We start from the raw sequence: 24186 nt of genomic DNA, 5'->3' as shown, positions 1-24186 counted from the left end.
TGTGTGTGTGTGTGTGTGTGTTTATTTATTTATTGGTCATAGTCCTAAGCCATGTCAAAATAGGTAGAATCGCAGGAAATTAGCTTTAAAACTGTAACATTTTCCTGGGGGAGGACCCCCAAACCCCACATCTAGGGGTTGTGTCAGGGGGCAATGATTTTCAAGATGGAAAACCTCACTCCAAGCTTTCTTTGAAAGTTGGCAGCCAAGAAAATAGCACTTACATATGAAATTGCATTTGGATATAAATTTCATAACCTGTTAGATATATTATGAACTCGTTATCAATAAGACTCTTAACTGTAAACATGTTATATAGGCAAAAAATTAAAAATGTACTGTCACAACAGCTAGTGAGCTAGCAGTCCGAATGCCCTTTAGCTGACCAATTCAACATTAGCTGACAAATTCTTGAGTGAACAACACATTTTGCAAGGATCAACAGTTCATCACTGTTTCGACTATATCTTCAAAAGTGTATGTCTTCGTTAACATGTCATTTGTGGGGGATACTTGCTGGTACAGACCTAAAATGAATTGGCAGGAAAAGCACGATGAGATTTAGTGTCTTTTTATTGCATCGGCTTCATGAGTTGTGAAGCCAGGCGGCTAGGCGTTGCCTCAGTGGATTCCTAGAGTAGCTGTGCTACCCACGCACACACAAACTTGCATGATTAGCATAAAGGGAGAACACTCAGCCTAACCCTAATAATTCTCAAAAACGGTTGAAATTGGGTGTTAAATAACTATTTCCATGGCATATTGCTTGCTCACCTGAAAGCTCTTTCTTATGTTAAGAAATGTATAGTTGAGGTGAGATCGAATTGGCGCATGAATACTGAACAATTAAGCTCTGCTGTATAGATATTTAAGCGATATTTTTCCCTAACACATCCTGCCTCTCCATCCCCTGCCCTGTATTTACCCTGCAAATAGTGCTTAGCTTCACTGACTTAGTGCTAGATGTAACTCACTCATCTCTGCCGAGCTTTCTGAAGCTATATCCACAATAGTTACTTCTAATATATCTTCCCGTCCCATACGACAGATGGCTTATTGCAGTCCTGGTATTATTCCAATAAATGTTGCACTGAGAAACATCTGCTATGCAAATCCCGCCGTATTGCTGTCACTTTGTCTTTGCCTGTCAAAGCAGAGATACAGCTCTCTACCTCGTACCGGAGCGTCGGGCTGCCTGCCAGACAAAGGCCACGAAACACAGCTGCCAACTCTATCCACTGAACATCAAATAGAACTCAAATTACTGCTAGGAGAGGATCCAATTCTTCTCCCACTGAATCTCATAAAGGATATCACATTTAACAGCTGAGATCCCAAAACAATGCTCCTCCTTCTACACTACAGAGTCCTGTCATTAGTGCTAGTTTATCTGGTATACAGAAATGTCAACGGCTATTATGTCATAGGGCACGGCATATGAAGCCCTTAGAGGTTTGACCTGAATAGTGTCTTAGTTGATGAAGAAGAAAGGCAGACTCTCTCTTTGAGGGTGAGGTTAAAAAACAGTGTTTGAGAGTCAGATGAAGAAGAACGAGAGATGAAGGTCTACGTGGAGCTTCCGCTCTCTATAGCCACCCTCTCCCCAGTGACACAGAGATTGCAGGCGGGCAGCAGCACCGGAGACATGCGGAGCCAGGGCCCACAGGCCTGTGTGTGTGGGACCACAACTAAAGGATCCTAAACACTCCCGCAGGAACTAATGTTGTGGACAGAAGCCCAGCCCAAACCCTTGACGTGAAGAACATAACCAAGGAGAGAGCCATGGAAGTCAGGGATATACACTGCTCAAAAAAATAAAGGGAACACTTAAACAACACAATGTAACTCCAAGTCAATCACACTTCTGTGAAATCAAACTGTCCACTTAGGAAGCACCACTATAAATTCCACATGCTGTTGTGCAAATGGAATAGACAACAGGTGGAAATTATAGGCAATTAGCAAGACACCCCCAATAAAGGAGTGGTTCTGCAGGTGGTGACCACAGACCACTTCTCAGTTCCTATGCTTCCTGGCTGATGTTTTGGTCACTTTTGAATGCTGGCGGTGCTTTCATTCTAGTAGTAGCATGAGACAGAGTCTACAACCCACACAAGTGGCTCAGGTAGTGCAGCTTATCCAGGATGGCACATCAATGCGAGCTGTGGCAAGAAGGTTTGCCTGTGTCTGTCAGCGTAGTGTCCAGAGCATGGAGGCGCTACCAGGAGACAGGCCAGTACATCAGGAGACGTGGAGGAGGCCGTAGGAGGGCAACAACCCAGCAGCAGGACCGCTACCTCCGCCTTTGTGCAAGGAGGAGCAGGAGGAGCACTGCCAGAGCCCTGCAAAATGACCTCCAGCAGGCCACAAATGTGCATGTGTCTGCTCAAACGGTCAGAAACAGACTCCATGAGGGTGGTATGAGGGCCCGACCTCCACAGGTGGGTGTTGTGCTTACAGCCCAACACCATGCCGGACGTTTGGCATTTGCCAGAGAACACCAAGATTGGCAAATTTGCCACTGGCGCCCTTGTGCTCTTCACAGATTAAAGCAGGTTCACACTGAGCACATGTGACAGACGTGACAGAGTCTGGAGACACCGTGGAGAACGTTCTGCTGCCTGCAACATCCTCCAGCAGGACCGGTTTGGCGGTGGGTCAGTCATGGTGTGGGGTGGCATTTCTTTGGGGGGCCGCACAGCCCTCCATGTGCTCGCCAGAGGTAGCCTGACTGCCATTAGGTACCGAGATGTGATCCTCAGACCCCTTGTGAGACCATATGCTGGTGCGGTTGGTCCTGGGTTCCTCCTAATGCAAGACAATGCTGGAACTCATGTGGCTGGAGTGTGTCAGCAGTTCCTGCAAGAGGAAGGCATTGATGCTATGGACCGCCCGTTCCCCAGACCTGAATCCAATTGAGCACATCTGGGACATCATGTCTCGCTCCATCCACCAACGCCACGTTGCACCACAGACTGTCCAGGAGTTGGCGGATGCTTTAGTCCAGGTCTGGGGGGAGATCCCTCAGGAGACCATCCGCCACCTCATCAGGAGCATGCCTAGGCGTTGTAGGGAGGTCATACAGGCACGTTGAGGCCACACACACTACTGAGTCTCATTTTGACTTGTTTTAAGGACATTACATCAAAGTTGGATCAGCCTGTAGTGTGGTTTTCCACTTTAATTTTGAGTGTGACTCCAAATCCAGACCTCCATGGGTTGATACATTTGATTTCCATTGATCATTTTTGTGTGATTTTGTTGTCAGCACATTCAACTATGTCAAGAAAAAAGTATTTAATAAGAATATTTCATTTATTCAGATCTAGGATGTGTTATTTTAGTGTTCCCTTTATTTTTTGAGCAGTGTATTAACCAAAGATTACCCAACTGCAACCCACTGATGCCAGCAAATGTTAAGATATTTACAATGGGTGAAAGTCATTAACTTGATGCACCTGTACCACATTTTATTTATTTATTTTACCTTTATTTAACTAGGCAAGTCAGTTAAGAACAAATTGTTATTTTCAATGTCGGCCTAAGAACAGTGGGTTAACTGCCTTGTTCAGGGGCAGAATGACTCGATCTTGCAAACTTTCGGTTACTAGTCCAACACTCTAACCACTAGGCTACCTGCCGCCCCATTTTAAAGTGAAATGATAGTGAAAATGATGTTTTATAACATGCAACGTCCCCGCTGAGCTCCATACAATGTAACTGTGGCCTTTAGAACAGCTGTATGGCTGAGGATATACATCAGTTGCGGAGAAAGGTTTGGGCTTGAGTTTGTCTATTTGGAGAAACAGTGTCGTGGCCTCAGATCCTGTGGTTTGGTGAGACGATCACAATTTTATCTTTTACCCCCCAAAAAGTTTTTGTCTACCGAGAATAGTCTCTCCTGGGAGACGAGCTGTAGAGAGTGTGAGACAGAGTAGTCATACAGTATCTGTCAAGAGTTTTGATGGACTGTCCTGAGGACCAGCCTCAGTCTGGCTCTCTGCACATTGGTATTCTGCTGAGGTTGATGGGGAGCAGGTCTGGCAGTGCCTCTGGCGTGCGCTCTGACGGGGGGGATTTTACCACCTCTCCTCAGAGGAAACAGACAGTCAGTGCCTCTTGCACTCCTCACGTAACCTTGTAAAACCATCCGGAAGTCTCGCAAGCTTACATTCTTTTTCGCTACAGCGCATCGGTTATCAGCCTGGTAATTACGAGGCTCCTCCTCGTGTGTGTGTGTGTGTGTGTGTGTGTGTGTGTGTGTGTGTGTGTGTGTGTGTGTGTGTGTGTGTGTGTGTGCGTGTGCGCCTCTGGGAGTTGTGAGCTAACATGAGCGCTGTATTGCATTGTGCTGTCAGTGAATAGAAGGAATGCTATTCTTTCTCCTCTGCAGGGCCAGCATTGTGCAGAAGAGGATCATTTACTTCCAGGATGAAGGTTCCCTCACTGTCAGACTGTGTGAGAAAGGTACAGCATATCTGTCCTATACGAATATTACTTCTCACTGGAACAGCCCAATGCTTTTATATGATCTGTTACTGTAGTAGATTATAATGGAGATTTTGGATGTAGTCATATTCAAAAATTATATTCGGTCAAGCAAGATCACCATTCTTATCTTCACTTTGTGTGTGTGTGCGTGGGGGGGTTGAGGGGTCGTGTGTGTGTGTGTGTGTGTGTGTGTGTGTGTGTGTGTATGACTGGGTGGGTGGGTGTGTGTGTTTCAGAGGCTGTGTTTGGAGAGACCACAGAGAAGCCCCCTCCGGAATGCTGTGCCTGTGGGACGGCCAAGTACAGAGTCACCTTCTATGGGAACTGGTCGGAGAAAATTCACCCTAAAGACTACCCCAGTAAGTCCTTCACTGCTGTCATGTACTGTATGTACACCCACGCACACTGCACATTGCTGTACAACTTCCCACCTGTTGCTCAACTGTCCGTTTGCTCTGGAGTGTGAAAGGATCTGCACCGTTTATAGTCATTAAGCAAGACATTATGGTTTTGGAAGAAACACAAAAAGATGACATTTTACCCTGGACATATTTAGACTGTCTGTTGACTAGAGTAACATACTGCACGAAAGAACAGTACACTGTAGTTTAGAGCAGTGGTTCCCGACCTTTTTGGAACCGTGGCACACCTTGATGGGATATTCATCTATTGTCTGTGACTTTTTTTAAAGGTTTGTTTTCATAGTTTCTTACTCATGATGGTTCATTTGTGTGTACCCCTTTAAGAGCTTCCTGTCAATTTGAGCCAGAAAGAAAAACATGTAGCTCTGATAAAATAGGTATTTTAGTTTTGAACGGTTTGGGCTAAAGATGAGCCAATGCCTTCTGCATTGTAAAGGTGCAACCACAGACGCAAAGCCATGCTCTGTTTAGTTATATGGCAGAGGCTGTAGTATAGCTAGTATAGCTAAACCCAGAGTAAAGCTAAGCCCAAATGACTAATCAGACGTGCCTGTTCTAATCGTTTTCACAGACAAAGTAAAATCATACAAATGAGTTTGCTCGTGTTTGCTCGGGCACCCTCAAAATGATACAAACATAACAACAGCCTGAGTGCACTGGACTTGAAACAACGATACAGATCGTAATCGTGTGCCATTTAATGTTTTATCAGACCGGCACTGCATTCCACAGGTCATGTTTATAACAGTTAAAAAAACAAGATTAGGAAGGTTTTGCTGGACCCCCGAGAGTTCCTCACTGCAAACCAGTTTGGAACCACTGGTTTAGAGGATTTCGCTCAAATGATTTGTGTGTTGTTGGGATTTAACCAAATAATTTTCAGTAAGCCTAAGTCAGTAAAACAGTATGATATTGGATAGCTGTTATGATACAGTCTCCTCTTTTGGAGCTGATGATCCGAACCACACACGTATTCCCTGCAGTCAGTGTTATGTAGTCACAGCTTACAAAGGGAATCGCCATAAATAATTTGAGATGGGAAGAGGCTCTTTTGGCAGGAAACAAGAAACAAGTTTTGGTACATTAAAGCACATCACATGGATTCTCTATAGGCCTGATGGGCTTAAAGAGATGAACTGTATAGCTTCCCTTTCCCTCCAGCTTGATATATAATCTTTCACGGAGGGAAGCGTATCATGGAAAAACGTAATTACATTCAAGGGTTTCCGAGGGGAGTGTTGAGTGGCCAAAGTAAAAACAATGATATATACAAATTGGTTGGTGTGTGTGTGTGTTGTCTGACTGGGTCTATTCCAGCCTCAACTCTTTCAGTAATGATGAGGGCTCCACCAGTGGAAGTGCGGGCCTGTCACAGTATATCTAACAGTGGCCTTCCAGCCACATGCATGGCTAATGAACACTGTCTCCACCACTCTGCTGTTAGCCTCACACGCCCAGCAGACACCGTTAAAGCCAGGAGCGATCTGTCAGCCGCTACACCTACACATGTAGGAACTTAATTTTGCTACAGTTTGCTACAGCAGGAACATAGTCCTGCAGCAACAAAACATGTGAATTATTATGTGGATTCTAATTCATCCACATTTTTGTAGGGGGTTGATAGATTTTTCATAAGGGAAAATCAAGTCTTAAATTTCAAAGTGGAAATTGCAAACTTCAGTAGCCTTTTTTAAACCTCAAATGCACAACGAGTTTAACATGTCCTGTAACATGGTGATCAAATTAAGATCCTACATCTGTACACAGACACACGCAGGCGACTTTGTTTCTCTGTCACCACCCTATACAGGACGCGCCAATCATTGGTCAGCCCTCATCGGGGCGTCCCACTCCAGGAGCTATGTCCTGTGGGAGTACGGTGGCTTCGCCAGCGAAGGGGTGAAACAGGTGGCAGAGCTGGGGTCTCCAGTTAAGATGGAGGAGGAGATAAGACAGAAGGTAGGTCCTAAAGAAACATCATGGTTTCCGAACTGTTCATGTTTGCCGATCCGCTATATCTGATCTTCAGACAAAAAGTGACTGATCGAACTTTCTGATGTCTTAATGTGCCTGTCTCCACTTCTGAAACAGCATGTCAAAGGTTGATCAGTTAATGGCAGGACCTCTCTGGCATATTAATGAATCACACAAGTTTGTATATTGGCTGATCTGCACCGCTCTGCTATTTAGTGCTAATTCCCTGCTCTCGGGTGACATGGCAACAATAGTGTTGAGGCCAGGGACAGATGAGATGCAGAGGGGCATCATGGGATGACTGTGGAGGAGCGGTGGCATGACTAATGGAGGGAGAGGTGAGAAAGGATGGCCGCCTCACAGAGAATCTTAAAGGTCACACAGGAAAGGCTCATAACCCATGTGATATTTTCTTTTCCACAGTGCTGTGAGGGCCGACTAATAATGGGAATGTTGACAAGTGTCAGATGGAAGATAGTGTTCTGTTTGACTTCCTGTCACAAGCAAATATGATTGGTTGTCACGGATTCTGGAGATGGGCCACAATCACCAATTTCCGCTTTCAAATTTTCTGTTTATAATTCAATTTGTTGTTGTTGTAAAATAAATTACTGTGATATCAATCAAGGTAGAATTAAACCCGTAGGAATGTGCTCAGTATACATATATTACTGATTGAAATTGGATAGAATTACACAGGAAACATATTAGTTAATGGTCCATATAACGAGCAGTCTTTAGGTCGTATTATGACTTTGTTTGTGGATGTGGATGTGGCAGTGACAAGTGTTCTCAAGTCCATAGAATTAGGTATTCAAATTCTTGAATGGACATGAACCTTCTTATGACAGTATAAAAGGTCAGCCAGTGCTGTCATAAGATATTGTGTAAAACAATGAATTTGAAGATTATTTGCACAGTGGGCTCTAGTTTAACAAACCTAACGCAATGGTAAATCTAAGCGCTGGCTGAAGGTCTATAGGTCTGGGGGTGTGTGAGAAATATTTTTCATATTTTCACAGCCAGAATTATGAGCACAATAGCTGGCGGTGGCTCAAAAGGGCTGGGTTTTGATGTATAAACAAGTTATAAGTGTGACGAGGGTTTGGCCACTGGCCAATCAACACATTCCATGGCTTATTTGAAAAAGCAAAAAAACATTTAACCTTTATTTAACTAGGCAAGTCAGTTAAAGAACAAATTCTTATTTACAATGACAGCCAAACCCTAACCCAGATGACGCTGGGCCAATTGTGTGCCGCCCTATGGGACTCCCAATCACGGCCGGTTGTGATACAGCCTGGAATTGAACCAGGGTCTGTAGTGATGCCTCTAGCACTGAGATGCAGTGCCTTGGACCACTAAGCCAATCGGCATTATTAATGCATGCTTTTGTTTCAAGTTCTGTAGGTTTTTTGTTTTATTTGATTTAACCTTTATTTATCCAGGTTAGTCTCATTGAGATCAAATACATTTTTCAAGAGAGACCTGGTCCAACCAAGACAGCAGCAGGGGGGAACAATATTTCAGACAAATATCAGACATAACAATTTACAGACATAGACAAACCATGAACAGAATTTAGACGTAGACACACATACATTATAATTACAGAACATACAAGCGTTCTAGATAAAAATGTATCATATATACCCCCGCATGAAGTCCTAATGACAATCACTTTCCTCAGTAACTTGTGTCAACCAACCTTTTTGACACTTTTCCAATGATCTGTTCTGACTTTAAGAACCGTTAAAAGTAAGTAGGAGTGAGACCTTAACTGGTATTTATTTCCTGACCTTATCGAAAAAGAACAGAAATAAAGCGGCAGTTTTCTCAAAATGGCCTTATCGATCATGGTATGCCTAATGTTTAAGCCTACCTAGAGTCAACGAAGACCAGCCAACAGCACTATGGAGATCATAGTGATGTCAGACGCTTTCAGTTAATACCTGGTCTGCAGCTAATAGTAAGAGATGGAGGTGTAGATAATCAATTGCTTTCATGGCTCTATGCACCTCTGAGACAAAGGTTGGAAAGAGAACCTTGAGCGGGAGTGTACAGGGTGCTCATTTTGACCTTTTAACCCTATTAAATAATTTGCCTGCGTCAAGAAAATGCTGATTAAAAGAGTTCAGAATAGAGGTTTTCTCAGTTACCACCTGTGAGTCTACCAACAGTTGTTTAGGAAGCTGTGTATATTTTTTTGGACTCCAAATCGTTCACTACTCGCCAACCTTTGTATGGATTATTCAGATTCTCAAACAGTAGATTTGAGGTAGTAGTCAGTTTTCGGGTCCTAGCTACACCCTGATTCATTCTGAATGCATTTAAAAGCCATCAAACCATCAGCTGAATAAGACCCTCTTATTGACGGTCTTTGCGTTGTCGTCAAGTAATGGCAACGGTAAAAAAAAAAAAGTGGAGTGTTGGCAGTCAACATTGTTGTAAATTGCTTCAAGGAGCCTAGCCTATATGTCTTTTACACGTCTCCTAAAATAGAAAACACTTGGCTCTTGTAAATGTTATTTTATGTTTGAGGCATGTTCTCAAAAAGCAAAATATAGCCTAGGCCTGCCATTGACACTATATTATTGAACGGAATAATTTAAATATGTTTGGATGAATACTTGAACAAGCAAAACATAGTATGCAGGTAGGTAGGTGTGTGGATGTTTTAGGATGTGCGGTATATTTCAATTCAAGGCACTCTGAAGAATAGACCATTTAAACACCTTTTATGGATAGGCTACTTTACAAGGTCAAGATATAATATACATGACGCATTGCTGTTGACCTAGCCTTAGTAGCTGAGGCTTAGGGCAAGGATACCCTATGGAGGGGTTGGATATGAAATGAAAAACAAGCTATCTTTTTTTTAAAAACAACAATATTTATAAATAAGATGAGGTCAGAGGCATGATATCATAAATTGCTTTATGCATAACATTTGCACGTCTATACAAAATACTAGGCTCCTGTCAATTGCCTTTGTAAAAGGCAGATTCTCAAAACACGGACGAGGTGTGCTTATTGAAAGTGGGGATGGATAGCCTACTTGAGTATGTACAGTATATTGTGAATGATGAAAAAACATGAGGGCAAAAACCTCCAAAATATTTCAAAGCACTCTCAGTAGACCATTTCAAACCCCTTTATTCATAGGCTACTTGGCTAATGGCCAGAATAAAATATGCATCTCTGCAATGCTGATAAACCAGCCAAATTAAACAAAATGGGGGGAACCAATCACTGGCACAAAAAGTACATCTCTTTTCCATGGGCATTGTGCACCATGGCTGGATAGGCTGTGCTTCCAACCTCAAAGTCCATGCCATTATCAACTGCATTACCATTGAGACCTGCTTTTTGTGGGTCTCAAAACTTCCCATTAGCACTGTATAAAATGTGAACTTTTGCACTGGTTTTTGACACACCTCAATATTGCCACCCCTCCCATCTCAGCACAAGCGAGCTGCCGAACCTAGCCGAAATTGCAGAAACTAGCGTTAGAGCTGGAAAGTGTGCCAGTTTTTACATTTTTCATCAGCAGGGACTTAGAAACTGGTCAGAATTGAAGGAATGATGGATAGTGCTTAATACAGGAAAATTGTTGAGGGAAATCTGTTTCAGTCTTCCAGAGATTTGAGACTGGGACTGGTTCATCCTTGGGAGCAATTTCCAAACGCCTGAAGGTACCGTGTTCATCTGTACGTTTTCATGTCTTTATTGAACACACCGTGTAAACATTCACAGTGCAGGGTGGGAAAAGTATGTGAAACCTTGGATTTAATAACTGGTTGACCCTCCTTTGGCAGCAATAACCTCAACCAAACTTGCTGTAGTTGTGGATCAGACCTGCACAACGGTCAGGAGGAATTTTAGACTATTCCTCTTTAGAAAACTGTTTAAGTTCAGCAATATTCTTGGGATGTCTGGTGTGAACTGCTCTCTTGAGGTCATGCCACAGCATCTCAATCGGTTTGAGGTCAGGACTCTGACTGGGCCACTCCAGAAGGCATATTTTCTTCTGTTGAAGCCATTTTTGTTGATTTACTTCTGTGTTTGGGTTGTTGCCTTGTTGCATTACAGAACTTCTGTGGAGCTTCAATTGGTGGACCGATAGCGTAACATTCTCCTGCAAAATGTCTTGATAAACTTCGGAATTCACTTTTTCCGTCTGATAGCAAGCTGTCCAGGCCCTGAGGCTGAAAAGCAACCCCAAACTATGGTGTTCCCTCCACCATACTTTAGAGTTGAGATGAGGTTTTGATGTTGGTGTGCGGTGCCTTTTTTTCTCCACACACAGTGTTGTGTGTTCCTTCCAAACAACTCAACTGTAGTTTCATCTGTCCACAGAATATTTTTCCAGTAGCGCTGTGGAACATCCAGGTGCGCTTTTGCAAACTTCAGACATGCAGCAATGTTTTCTTTGGACAGCAGTGACTTTTTTCGTGGTGTCACAGAAATCCAGGTAATTCCAAAGGGTTCACATACCTTTTCTTGCCACTGTAGCTCTAAGCCACAGCAATTTCGTCTATTCTGTTGAATTGAGACACTGGCTATCGGGTGTTGTAGAATGCCCTTTCTTTCTCACATGATAAGGGTAGATTATAACATTCCGAGCTCATCATTTGACAATGCCCCGGGAAGGCACATTGTCCGGTTATGGGGTGATTACATTTTCTAATTCTGCTACTGACCTTGGGGAAATGCTACTGAAGGAGCTCAGCATTCATTTCTTGCCAGGGAAGGGACATAGTTTCTTCTTAACACTGACACGCTAGTACATAACAGTAGCATCAAGATAAGGCAGGGCAAAACATGGATTAATCTGTATATACTTAAGAGACACCATAGGACAAGAGCTGGAAGTGAGGCTCAGAATGTAAATCTACATGTTCTGAACACTTTAATACAATGTTTTGTTGGATATTTTTGTAAATAATGAATGAAGATTCAAGCTAGAATCTGCAGTTAAAATAATAACAAAGTTGCCACCCTGCCTCTGTTTTGATAAAATGATGATGGATGGGTTTGGAGAAATATATCCATACTCAAATTTATAGAGAGCGCTACAGCTGCAAGGACTGACCATCCATGAAATAAAAAAAATGACAGTTTTAACCGTGTTTTGAGGCTATAGACCCTTACATAAGTATGCTGATGGGCCTATTTTCCGTTTATTATTAGTTTGCTCTAGTGGTGTTAGCTAAATACATTTGGCTAGCACAGCAAATAACCACGGAGCTGGTGTGATGTGAAGGTAGAGAATGTTCAGCTTACTTTGTTAGCCAGCTAGATAGAGATTAATTTATCTCATGACAGCCAACAATAAAATTCAACTAAATGTAGCTAGCATACGAGTCCAATGTTTGACGACCACATTGTGTATGTCAAAAGTGAGCTAGCAGCAGTAATTACCACGCTATCAACCCCTCTCTCGCCCTCACAAATCTGTCTCTACTAGCTCTTAATTTTCTGTTTTTCAAAACACAACTCTATTTTACCCAGCTGTATTGCCTACTTAGTTTCAATTAAGAAACATAATAATGAACCGCTAGCTTTTGCTAGGCATGTAATATTGACCTCCGGTTATGAGACCTAGCTAGTGGTTTGTTTACATGGTAGTAAAGCTAGACTATAACACAAATGCTAGTGCTCACACCTTGTGGTGATGATGTTGAACTGCATATAATTACACCAGGATGATACATAAAATGAAGCAAACAAATTGCAACTTTATGTCAAGCAACAATTATTTTGAAATTAAATCAAATTATCCTTAATATATTCCTTTCTGCACAACCTCATTATAGTGATATTTGCTAATACTGTCTCTATCCTGTGCATGTCATCCTTAAAGGGGCATTCAGGCAGTTGTTACATACAATTTTGGAGTCATTAATTAATGATATGCACCCATTGATTCTTGAAGAATGGAAATGTCAACTGCTTTATTATCTAAATGTTAAAAGTGTGTGGGTGATGGAGGGAGGGAGACAAAATGGTGCAGTTTGATGTGGAGAGTGATGCGGGTGCTGGAGATGGAGGTGTAAGCAGGTGGGACTGGGTAGGACTGATGTTGTGGATATTTGTGTGGGTCTGTATGTTGTCGCTTTTATATGTATGTTTTGTTTTGTTAAAAAAACATGATTCTTAAAGAATATAACTTAGAAATGCCTCATGAGCTTAGATAACTGTCATACCCCATCAGAACCCAAAGTATAAACTTGTTTTACTCCAATGTTTGTAAACAAAGTAAATGTAAACAAATAATACATAGCCTAAAAACCTGTTTAAATCTATAATTTTGATATCATGGATGGTCAGTCATAGCATCCATGTGTCTAATGAATTTGAGAGTGGTAACATTTCTCCAGCCCCATCTGTCAGCTTTTTACCAAAATCGGAGCAGGAAGTATGCTTTGTTATTGTTTCAACTTGATTGCTGCTGTAAGGCCAGGTCCGGCGCCAGATCGAATCAGTTGGACGGGCATTTGATTTCCATAGGCGGACATATGTTTTTTTTCACGGTACACCTCATGTGTGCACACGCACACTTTTTTTAGAACACCATAACCATTGGGCCTCGGGTGACTGCAACATTCTAACAGAATAATTAATACATTTTATATATGCTGTCACATGTAGAAAATAGGCAGAATCTACCATACATCTAAAGCTGATTTGTGAAGGTGCTGGAGGCAAAACTGGAGAAACACTTCTATCACAAAGATTATAATTTGGCTGTGTTTATGATGGTCTTAAGTAACATTTGACTGGTACTGTATATATATTCTAAAGGTTAGACACGCCGACTCATTCCAGGGTTTTTCTTTATTTGTACTATTTTCTACATTGTAGAATAATAGTGAAGACATCAACACTATGAAATAAAACATATGGAATCATGTAGGAATAAAAAAAATGTGTTACACAAATTCTTCGAAGTAGCCACCCTTTGCCATGATGACAACTTTGCACACTCTTGGCATTCTCTCAACCAGCTTCATGAGATAGTCACCGGGAATGCATTTAAATTAACAGGTGTGCCTTGTTAGAAGTTAATTTGTGGAATTTATTTTCTTAATGCGTTTGAGCCAATCAGTTGTGTTGTGACAAGGTAGTGGTGATATACAGAGAAGGCCGGATTTGGTTAAAGACCAAGTCCATTTATGGCAAGAACAGCTCAAATAAGCAAATAGAAATGACAGTTCGTCATTAATTTAAGACATGAAGGTCAGTCAATCTGAAACATTTCAAGAACTTTGAAAGTTTCTTCAAGTGCAGTTGCAAAAACCATCAAGCGCTATGATGAAACTGGCTCTCATGAGGACTGTCACAGGAGAGGAAGACCCAGAGTTACCTCTGCTGCAGAGGATAAGTTCATTAGAGTTACCAACCTCAGACTGCAGCCCAAATAAATGCTCATCTCAACATCAACTGCTCAGAGGAGACTGCGTGAATCAGGCCTTCATGCTAGAATTGCTGCAAAGAAACCACTACTAAAGGACACCATTAATAAGAAGAGACCTTGGGCCAAGAAACATGAGCAATGGACATTAGACCGGTGGAAATCTGTCCTTTGGTCTGATGTGTCCAAATGAGAGATTTTTGGTTCCAACCGCATTTTCTTTGTGAGACACAGAGTAGGTGAACAGATGATCTCCGCATGTGTGGTTCCCACCGTGAAGCATGGAGGAGGAGGTGTGATGGTACGGGGGTGCTTTGCCGCTAACGCTGTCTGTGATTTATTTAGAATTCAAGGCACACTTAACCAGCGTGGCTACCACAGCATTCCCATCCCATCTAGTTTGAGCTTAGTGGGACTATAACATTTTTTCTCAACAGGACAATGACTCAAACCACACCTCTAGGCTGTGTAAAGGCTATTTGACCAAAAAGGAGAGTGATGGAGTGCGGCACCAGATGACCTAGCCTCCACAATCACCCAACCTCCACTCAATTGTGTCACACCCTGATCTGTTTCACCTGTCTTTGTGCTTGTCTCCACCATTCTCCAGGTGTCGCCCATATGCCCCATTATCTCCTGTGTATTTATGCCTGTGTTCTCTGTTTGTCTGTTGCCAGTTCGTCTTGTCAGGTCTTACCAGTGTGCTTTCCCATCGTCCTGTTTCTCAAGTTCTGTTTCCTAGTTTTTCCTGGTTCTGACCATTCTGCCTGCCCTGACCCTGCCCTTTGCCTGCCCCGTGTTTATAATAAATTAACTGAGAAATATGCTATCTGCCTCCTGTGTCTGCATCTGGGTCATATCCTGAGTCATGATAAATTGAGATGGTTTGGGATGAGTTGGACCGCAGAGTGAAGGAAAAGCAGCCAACAAGTGCTCAGCATATGTGGGAACTCTTTCAAGACTGTTGGAAAAGCATTCCTCATGAAGCTGGTTGAGAGAATGCCAAGCATGTGCAAAGCTGTCATCAAGGCAAATGGTGGCTAATTTGAAGAATCTCAAATATAAAATATTTTTTGATTTGTTTAACAATTTTTTTGGTTAATACATGATTCCATATATTATGTCATAGTGTTGATGTCTAAACTATTATTCTACAATGTAGAAAATAGTAAAAATAAAGAAAAACCCTTGAAGGAGTAGGTGTGTCCAATTTTGACTGGTACTGTATATATTATTGTTAAGTAACACAATCGTTTTAACTACTTTTACTGTAAGATATGTAAAAACAAAAAACACAAATTTTAAGTTTTCAATCACTTATTCGTGGACTGCCTTTGTTATACCTATGAAACAGAAAGCTTTGTGTTGGAACGTGGTAACAGCAAAAGCAATAATAGCTTTATAATGAATATACTGTAAGTGTCGATATGACAGCAGTCAAAAATTGTAAATTATCAGTTGGAGCATGTCTATGTCACATATATAACGAAAGCTGGTGAGTGCGTTGCTGATTTAGTTTTTTAGCTTGATATGTACGGCCTGCTAAACAGCGAGTAACAGCAGTGTAAAAGAGGGGTCTGGGTAGCCTTTTGATTAGCTGTTCAGGAGTCTTATGGCTTGGGGGTAGAAGCTGTTAAGAAGCGTTTTGGACCACGACTTGGCGCTCCGGTACCGTTTTCCGTGCGGTAGCAGAGAGAACAGTCTATGACTAGGGTGGCTGCAGTCTTTGACAATTTTTAGGGCCTTCCTCTGACACTGCCTGATAAAGAGGTCCTGGATGGCAGGAAGCTTGGCCCCAGTAATGTACTGGGCCGTGCATACTACCTTCTGTAGTGCCTTGCGATCGGATGCCGAGCAGTTTAAAAAATATATGTATTTTTTTTATTTCGCCTTTATTTAACCAGGTAGGCAAGTTGAGAACAAGTTCTCATTTACAATTGCGACCTGGCCAAGATAAAGCAAAGCAGTTCGTGGCAAAGTAAATACAATATAGCAAGTAAAACACTGGAATGGTAGATTTGCAGTGGAAGAATGTGCAAAGTAGAAATAAAAATAATGGGGTGCAGTGACGCAGTGGTTAAGGGCGCTGTACTGCAGCGCCAGCTGTGCCATCAGAGTCCCTGGGTTCGCGCCCAGGCTCTGTCGTAACCGGCCGGGGTAAAAGGGGTAAAAAGGGGTAAAAAAATAAAAATAAAAAAAAGTAATAAATAATGGGGTGCAAAGGAGCAAAATAAATAAATAATTAAAATAAAATAAATACAGTAGGGAAAGAGTTAGTTGTTTGGGCTAAATTATAGATGGGCTACAGGTGCAGTAATCTGTGAGCTGCTCTGACAGCTGGTGCTTAAAGCTAGTGAGGGAGATAAGTGTTTCCAGTTTCAGAGATTTTTGTAGTTCGTTCCAGTCATTGGCAGCAGAGAACTGGAAGGAGAGGCGGCCAAAGAAAGAATTGGTTTTCGGGGTGACCAGAGGGATATACCTGCTGGAGCGCGTGTTACGGTGCGTGATGCTATGGTGACCAGCGAGCTGAGATAAGGGGAGACTTTACCTAGCATGGTCTTGTAGATGACATGGAGCCAGTGGGTTTGGCGACAAGTATGAAGCGAGGGCCAGCCAACGAGAGTGTACAGGTCGCAATGGTGGGTAGTATATGGGGCTTTGGTGACAAAACGGATGGCACTGGGAGAGATGGCATCCAATTTGTTGAGTAGGGTATTGGAGGCTATTTTGTAAATGACATCGCCGAAGTTGAGGATTGGTAGGATGGTCAGTTTTACAAGGGTATGTTTGGTAGCATGAGTGAAGGATGCTTTTTTGCGAAATAGGAAGCCAATTCTAGATTTTACTTTGGATTGGAGATGTTTGATGTGGGTCTGGAAGGAGAGTTTACAGTCTAACCAGACACCTAGGTATTTGTAGTTGTCCACGTATTCTAAGTCAGAGCCGTCCAGAATAGTGATGTTGGACAGGCGGGCAGGTGCAGGCAGCGATCGGTTGAAGAGCATGCATTTAGTTTTACTTGTATTTAAGAGCAATTGGAGGCCACGGAAGGAGAGTTGTATGGCATTGAAGCTTGCCTGGAGTGTTGTTAACACAGTGTCCAAAGAAGGGCCAGAAGTATATAGAATGGTGTCGTCTGCGTAGAGGTGGATCAGAGACTCACCAGCAGCAAGAGCGACATCATTGATGTATACAGAGAAGAGAGTCGGTCCAAGAATTGAACCCTGTGGCACCCCCATAGAGACTGCCAGAGGTCCGGACAACAGACCCTCCGATTTGACACACCGAACTCTATCAGAGAAGTAGTTGGTGAACCAGGCGAGGCAATCATTTGAGAAACCAAGGCTGTCGAGTCTGCTGATGAGGATGTGGTGATTGACAGAGTTGAAAGCCTTGGCCAGATCAATGAATACGGCTGCACAGTAATGTTTCTTATCGATGAAGATATCGATGAAGATATCGTTTAGGACCTTGAGTGTGGCTGAGGTGCACCCATAACCAGCTCTGAAACCAGATTGCATAGCAGAGAGGGTATGGTGAGATTCGAAATGGTCGGTAATCTGTTTTTTGACTTGGCTTTCGAAGACCTTAGAAAGGCAGGGTAGGATAGATATAGGTCTGTAGCAGTTTGGGTCAAGAGTGTCCCCCCCTTTGAAGAGGGGGATGACCGCAGCTGCTTTCCAATCTTTGGGAATCTCAGACGACACGAAAGAGAGGTTGAACAGGCTAGTAATAGGAAACCAAGGCTGGTTCACCAACTGCCACAATAAAAAATAATAAAGAGAAACACATCACGATGAGACACAGCAAAACACTACATAAAGAAAGACAATAATATGGCAGCAACACATTACAACACAGGATGGTGGCAACACATGCCAGCAGCGCAACATCGTAGCAGCACAAAACATGGTACAAACATTATTGGGCACAGACATCAGCAAAAAGGGTAAGAAGGTAGAGACAACAATACATCACATGAAGCAGCCAAAACTGTCAGTAAGAGTGTCCAGGATTGAGTCTTTGAATGAAGAGATGGAGATAAAATGGTCCAGTTTGAGTGTTTTTTTTGCAGCTCGTTCTAGTCGCTAGCTGCAGCGAACTGAAAAGACGAGCGACCCAGGGATGTGTGCTTTGGGGACCTTTAACAGAATGTAATTGGTAGAACTAGTGTTGTGTGTGGAGGATGAGGGCTGCAGTAGGTATCTCAGATAGGGAGGAGTGAGGCCTAAGAGGGTTTTTAGAAATAAGCATCAACCAATGGGTCTTGCAGAGATGACCAGTTTGTTTACAGAGGAGTATAGAGTGCAGTTATGTGTCCTATAAGGAGCATTGGTGGCAAATCTGATGGCCGAATGGTAAAGAACATCTAGCCGTTCGAGAGCACCCTTACCTGAAGATCTAGAAATTATGTCTCTATAATCTAGCATGGGAATGACGGTCATCTGAATCAGGGTTAGTTTGGCAGCTGAGGTGAAAGAGGAGTGATTATGATGGCTTTGCAGCTTTGATATGGGTTGATATGTGCTGAGAGAAGGACAGTGTACCGTCTAGCCAAGTACTTGAATTAGGTGACTACCTCAAGTTCTAAACCCTCAGAGCTAGTAATCACATGGGTGGGGTTAGGGTCATTCTTCTTACCAAACCACATGACCTTTGTTTTGGAGGTTTTCAGAAGAAGGTTAAGGGCAGAGAAACCTTGTTGGACACGAACCAGGCCAAAGACCCCTCAGAGACACCAATACTCCTTAGCTGGCCCAAAATAATAGAATGTTCTACCGTATCAAAAGCTTAGGCCAAGTCAATATAAATAGCAGCACAACATTGCTTAGAATCAAGGGCAATGGTGACATAATTTAGGACCTTTTAAGGTTGCAGTGACACATCCATAGCCTGATGAGGAAATTAGATTGCATGCCACAGAGAATATTAAAGACATCAGGAAAGACACTCATTTTTCCAACACTTTGTGATTGGACATGATTTGGAAAGGCACACACCTGTTTATATAAGGTCCCACAGTTGACAGTGCACAGCAAAAACCAAAACACAAGTCCCCAAGAACACAGTGGCCTCTATCATTCTTAAATGGAAGAATAGTCGAACCACCAAGACTCTTCCTAGAGCTGGCCGCCCAGCTAAAATGAGACATCGGGGGGAGAAGGGCCTTGGTCAGGGAGGTGACCAAGAACCTGATGGTCACTCTGACAGAGTTCTAGAGTTCCTCTGCGGAGATGGGAAAACCTTCCAGAAGGACAACCATCTATGCAGCACTCCTGCAATCAGGCCTTTATGATAGAGTGGGCAGACAGAAGCCAATCCTCAGTTAAAGGCACATGACAGCCTGCTTGGAGTTTGCCAAAATGTACCTAAAGACTCTCAGACCATGTGAATCAAGATTCTCTGGTCTGATGAAACCAAGATTAACTATTTGGCCAGAATGCCAAGTGTCACGTCTGGAGGAAACCTGGCACCATCCCTACGGTGAAGCATGGTGGTGGCAGAATCATGGTGTGCGGATGTTTTTCAGCGGCAGGGACTGGGAGACTAGTCAGGATGGAGGCAAAGATGAACAAAGAAAAATACAGAGAGATCCTTGATGAACACCTTCTCCAGAGCGCTCAGGTCCTTGGAAGGCGAAGGTTCACCTTCCAACAGGACAATGACCCTAAACACACAGCCAAGACAACGCAGGAGTGGCATCGGGACAAGTCTCTGAATGTCCTTGAGTGGCCCAGCCAGAGCCTGGACTTGAACCCGATCGAACAGATCTGTAGAGACCTGAAAATAGCTGTGCAGCAAAGTTCCCCATCCAACCTGACAGAGCTTGAAAGGATCTGCAGAGAAGAATGGGAGAAACTCCCCAAATACAGTTGTGCCAAGCTTGTAGCGTCATATTCAAGAAGACTCAAGTCTGGAATCGCTACCAGAGGTGCTTCAACAAAGTTCTGAGTAAAGGGTCTGAATACTTATGTAAACTTTTTAAAATAAATTAGCAAACATTTCAGAAAAACTTGTTTTACTTAGTCAATATGGGTATTGTGTGTATATTGAAAAAAAAAACAGATTTTAATCCATTTTAGAATTAGGCTTCAACCTAACAAAATATAGAAAAAGTTAAGGGGTCTGAATACTTTCCAAGGCACTGTAGGTGTGGAGGGGGGGGGGGGGGGGTGTATAGACATTATGGACAGTATTTGGACAGAATATGTAGTATATATGAAGAATATGTAGGATAGAATAGTGTATTTACAGCAATTGTTTAATAACAGGATGGCCTTGACGAAAATACAGTATATAGACACGTTTGAAATGGGTAAAACAATATGTAAACATTATTAAAGTGACCATTCTATGTACATAGGGTAGCAGCCTCTAAGGTGCATGGTTGAGTAACTGGGTGGTAGCTGGCTAGTGACAGTGACTAAGTTCAGGGTAGGGTACTGGGTGTAGGCCTTGAGATAGAAACTGTTTTTCAGTCTCTCGGTTCCATCTTTGATGCACCTGTACTGACCACGCTTTCTGGATGATAGTGGGGTGAGCAGGTCGTGTTTCGGATGGCTGAGGTCATTGAAGATCTTCTTGGCCTTCCTGTGACATCGGGTGTTGTAGATGTCCTGGAGGACTGGCAGTGTGCCCCGGTGATGCGTTGGGCGGAGCGCACCACTCTCTGGAGAGCCCTGCGGTTGCGGACGCTGCAGTTTCCGTACTAGGCGGTGATACATCCCGACAGGATGCTCTCAATGGTGCATCTGTAGAAGTTGGCGAGGGTCTTAGGGGCCAAGCAAAATGTCTCGTTGTTGTTTGTAATCAGGCCTACCACAAACTTGATGATTCCGTTAAAGGCGTGCGTGGCCATGCAGTCATGGGTGAACAGGAAGTACTGGAGTGGGCTGAGAACCTACACAGACGCAGCAAATTGCAACCATGAAAATGCTCATCACATTTCCAGACTCAAAAATGTGAGTAAAGATTCCTATGGAGTATGTGGTCTCTAATTGCGTTGCTTGCTGCTTAAAAAGCCGGGAAATTTAAAGAATGTGCCTTGCAACGTCTGAATCCGACTCTAATTAAACATTTGGCAGCACATCACTTTTATACAGAATGCATAGAGTATGGCCCCCTCGATATCCCCCTCACAAGGCTTGGATTAGCTCAGTCTAGAGCTGGGGCAATTTAGAGTAAATAAGATCTCTGGGGAGCTCTCTCTGTCAGCCCGGCCTTTCCAGCACGCCTGCTAGACCGTCCAGTCCACAGTACATGATGGGAAATATTGCCCAATACTTTTTACAGACAGTCTTAAGCTATCTCGGTTTGGACGGCCGCCACAGAATTCTTCCCTGTGTGAATCTTCTGCTCGCTGGGCCCTTTGTTCAGGCAGGATTCAGTAGAGTAGACCGCTGCATTGTTTGACAGGAGTTCCAGTAATTTACCGAGGAACAATTGTCTAATTTCAACCAACTGGCAATTTCCTGGCTGCCTGTCAGCTTAGCTTTGCGATGTTGCATGGAGACATCAGTATTTGAAAGACAGGCCTAACCCCTCTATTGGCTTGTGAGGCTGTTTTTACAATGGACTTGAAACTGAATTGAATTTTACTGAGGTAGAAGTTTCTGTACTTTATATTTTTGTTATATCAAAGTTTCCTCAACCAGCAACGATTGTCACTTGAAAAATAGATGTAAAACGATATTGCTTTGTAATCATATCCCAACCATCTGGTGTTTATTGTTTGAGCTTATCTCATGACTGTTATTAGATTTCTGACTTCACTCACCATTGTCACTTCAGAACTATGTGATGTGCTCGTGAATAGTTTATCTGGTTTCTACAGAACTGTGGATCCAACTAATCTTTTTACAGTCTGGCCAGTGGCCATACACATTCCACTACAGCTGGTCAAACCTGTGTGTGTTTGTTCGTGCCCACCACCCACTTTAAATGCTTTCCCAGGGGATGAGAGAGGCTTGTCCTCCGTAGATAGGATGTATCCTAAGCACCCATGTTTGACTCTGTCCAGTCAGCCAGTGTACTCTGTTCAGGTCTGGTGGACACAACTCCACCAGGGGAGAAAGTCTGGTCCAAAGGTGCACAGTTCATGGATTCCAGTAAGCCCGGGATTACAGAGGAATCTCAAACATCCAGCTGGGAATTAGCTCTGATAATATGAAGACAAAGCCCAAGATCTCTTTAACAAATCTTTAATCCTGGGCCTGGAGGAGTGACATGCCTCACAGCACCCACAGGTGTGCACAGGTAAACAATATTGCTGGGGTAAGTTTGACTTTCTGTTTACCTGGAAGAATAATTACGTGAATATTTGATAGAAATGTTACAATGTCGGGAGATTGTTTTGTTTGTATAGTTCTGCAGAGCGCAAAGACTTCCTGTAGTAGTAGAGCAGCATGGTATCAGTGCCATGCGATATAGTTCTATACTGGAGGTTATATGTAAACGTCGTAGGCAACATGCGCTAGCTATGCACAGGGTCTTTATCTGGACAGAGACATCGGAATTAGTGCATAAACATGTCCGACTATTTCCTGGAGTATTCCGTTTTTGCTGTAAACAAAGTTAGAAGTTTGTTGTCAGTTATCGTCGGTCTGGAAGTTGACAAAGCGCATCTATATCTTATCCTCTCACCAGACACTTCACAGATTGAATTTATTTTGACTGGAATGTCTTTTCCTCCGTCTCATAAACAAATCCTAAGTGTTTCGGGCTGTGTCTTTTTACTTAACTCTCTCCCCCCCGCCCCCCCGAAGGCTTCATTTCACTGAGATTGTCAGAGGGTTGGGATGAAATCAGCGGGCATGCCAGCTTGCATAGCTGTCCTTCACTTTCATCTGAATACTTGACTGCTTCAGAGGAAATTGCTGCAAACCTATCCGAAAGCCAAACTCAGCCTTTATTGCCTGCCATATACATCCCAGTAAGCGGGTGAAAACCTGAAGCATCCAGGCAGCGCTTGACAGCATCTCTTCCGATCCCCTCCAATCTTGACATTTCTAAAGCACAATAAAATAATGAATTTCTGCTTAGTAAAGCTATCTTCAAATGGAATCTCAAATGTTTGGAAGTACTTTGTCACCTCGTGGCAACATCAGTATACTGAAGTCCCGAAAGCTCTGGAAACTTTTAGCAGGAGCTGTGCACAACTAACTGTTGTGTGACTGACAGTGTGTGCTGAGGGTCAGTGTCCTATGCTTTTGAAGGGCAGGTCCTAGGCTTTTGTAGTGAAGGTTCCCTTGGTGGGTTTTCGTTGTTGTTGGAAACATTCAACATGGTTCTTGGCTTGTTCCCCAGAGGGATTGTACTGAATGTCTCTGTCTCTAGTAGTAGGAATGTTCCCATGTTAAGATTCAGGCGATATGGCCCGATCCCTCCAGCTCCTAAAGTCCTCATAACACAGGACCCTGTAAACACAATAAAGCCACATTATGCACAGAGCTTCTTTAATTCATGAGGGTCCCCTGATAAATCTGTTTTCACTTAACGGTATTTGGCGGCCATGGTTTTCCTATGTAAATGAACCCTTAGGTCCAAAGGCCTTTCTGACAGTAATCTACCCATAATTTGCTCTGTGGATTCCTCCCTCCTGTACGCCTGAAAGCATGCACTTACACACACACACACACACACACACACTGGTCTGAGTGACAGTCTGGACTTTCTCCCCTAAACACACTTCACACTCTCTCCAAGGCAGCTATTGTCCTGTGGTAGGAAGGTGATATTCCTTAAGAAAATGATTTCCAGAACCGTCTCTGTGTCTGCATGTCAAACATTTCACTCCTCTGTACAGTTCCCCACTGCTGCAATGTGGTCACTCTCATACTGCTGCTCTATTATCTTTATCTAAGAGTATCATTGAGAGTGAAC

General features: G+C 43.0%; 1 protein-coding gene and 1 long non-coding RNA gene across 5 annotated transcripts in view; one reads left to right on the top strand and one right to left on the bottom strand.

Moving 5' to 3' along the window:
* Positions 1 to 24186, bottom strand: part of LOC149985523 (uncharacterized) — a 509038-nt gene that overhangs the window by 384648 nt on the left and 100204 nt on the right. The window lies entirely within an intron of this gene.
* LOC110523903 (spondin-1) overlaps positions 1 to 24186 on the top strand; it is a 141001-nt gene that overhangs the window by 47692 nt on the left and 69123 nt on the right. For 2 of the 4 annotated variants that reach the window (XM_021603048.3, XM_021603039.3), the window contains exons 4-6: positions 4394 to 4467; positions 4728 to 4850; positions 6724 to 6872. In XM_021603048.3, coding sequence (XP_021458723.1) covers positions 4394 to 4467; positions 4728 to 4850; positions 6724 to 6872 — 346 coding nt within the window. Of the gene's footprint in view, positions 1 to 4393; positions 4468 to 4727; positions 4851 to 6723; positions 6873 to 21675; positions 22579 to 24186 lie in introns of those variants that run through there. The other 2 variants (XM_090232885.1, XM_090232878.1) reach the window with 2 other exon arrangements.

This window comes from Oncorhynchus mykiss, chromosome 1 (genome assembly GCF_057628025.1).
Source record: "Oncorhynchus mykiss isolate SJ-2025 chromosome 1, ASM5762802v1, whole genome shotgun sequence".
Taxonomy (NCBI): domain Eukaryota; kingdom Metazoa; phylum Chordata; class Actinopteri; order Salmoniformes; family Salmonidae; genus Oncorhynchus; species Oncorhynchus mykiss.
This window is presented reverse-complemented; position numbering and strand designations above follow the sequence as displayed.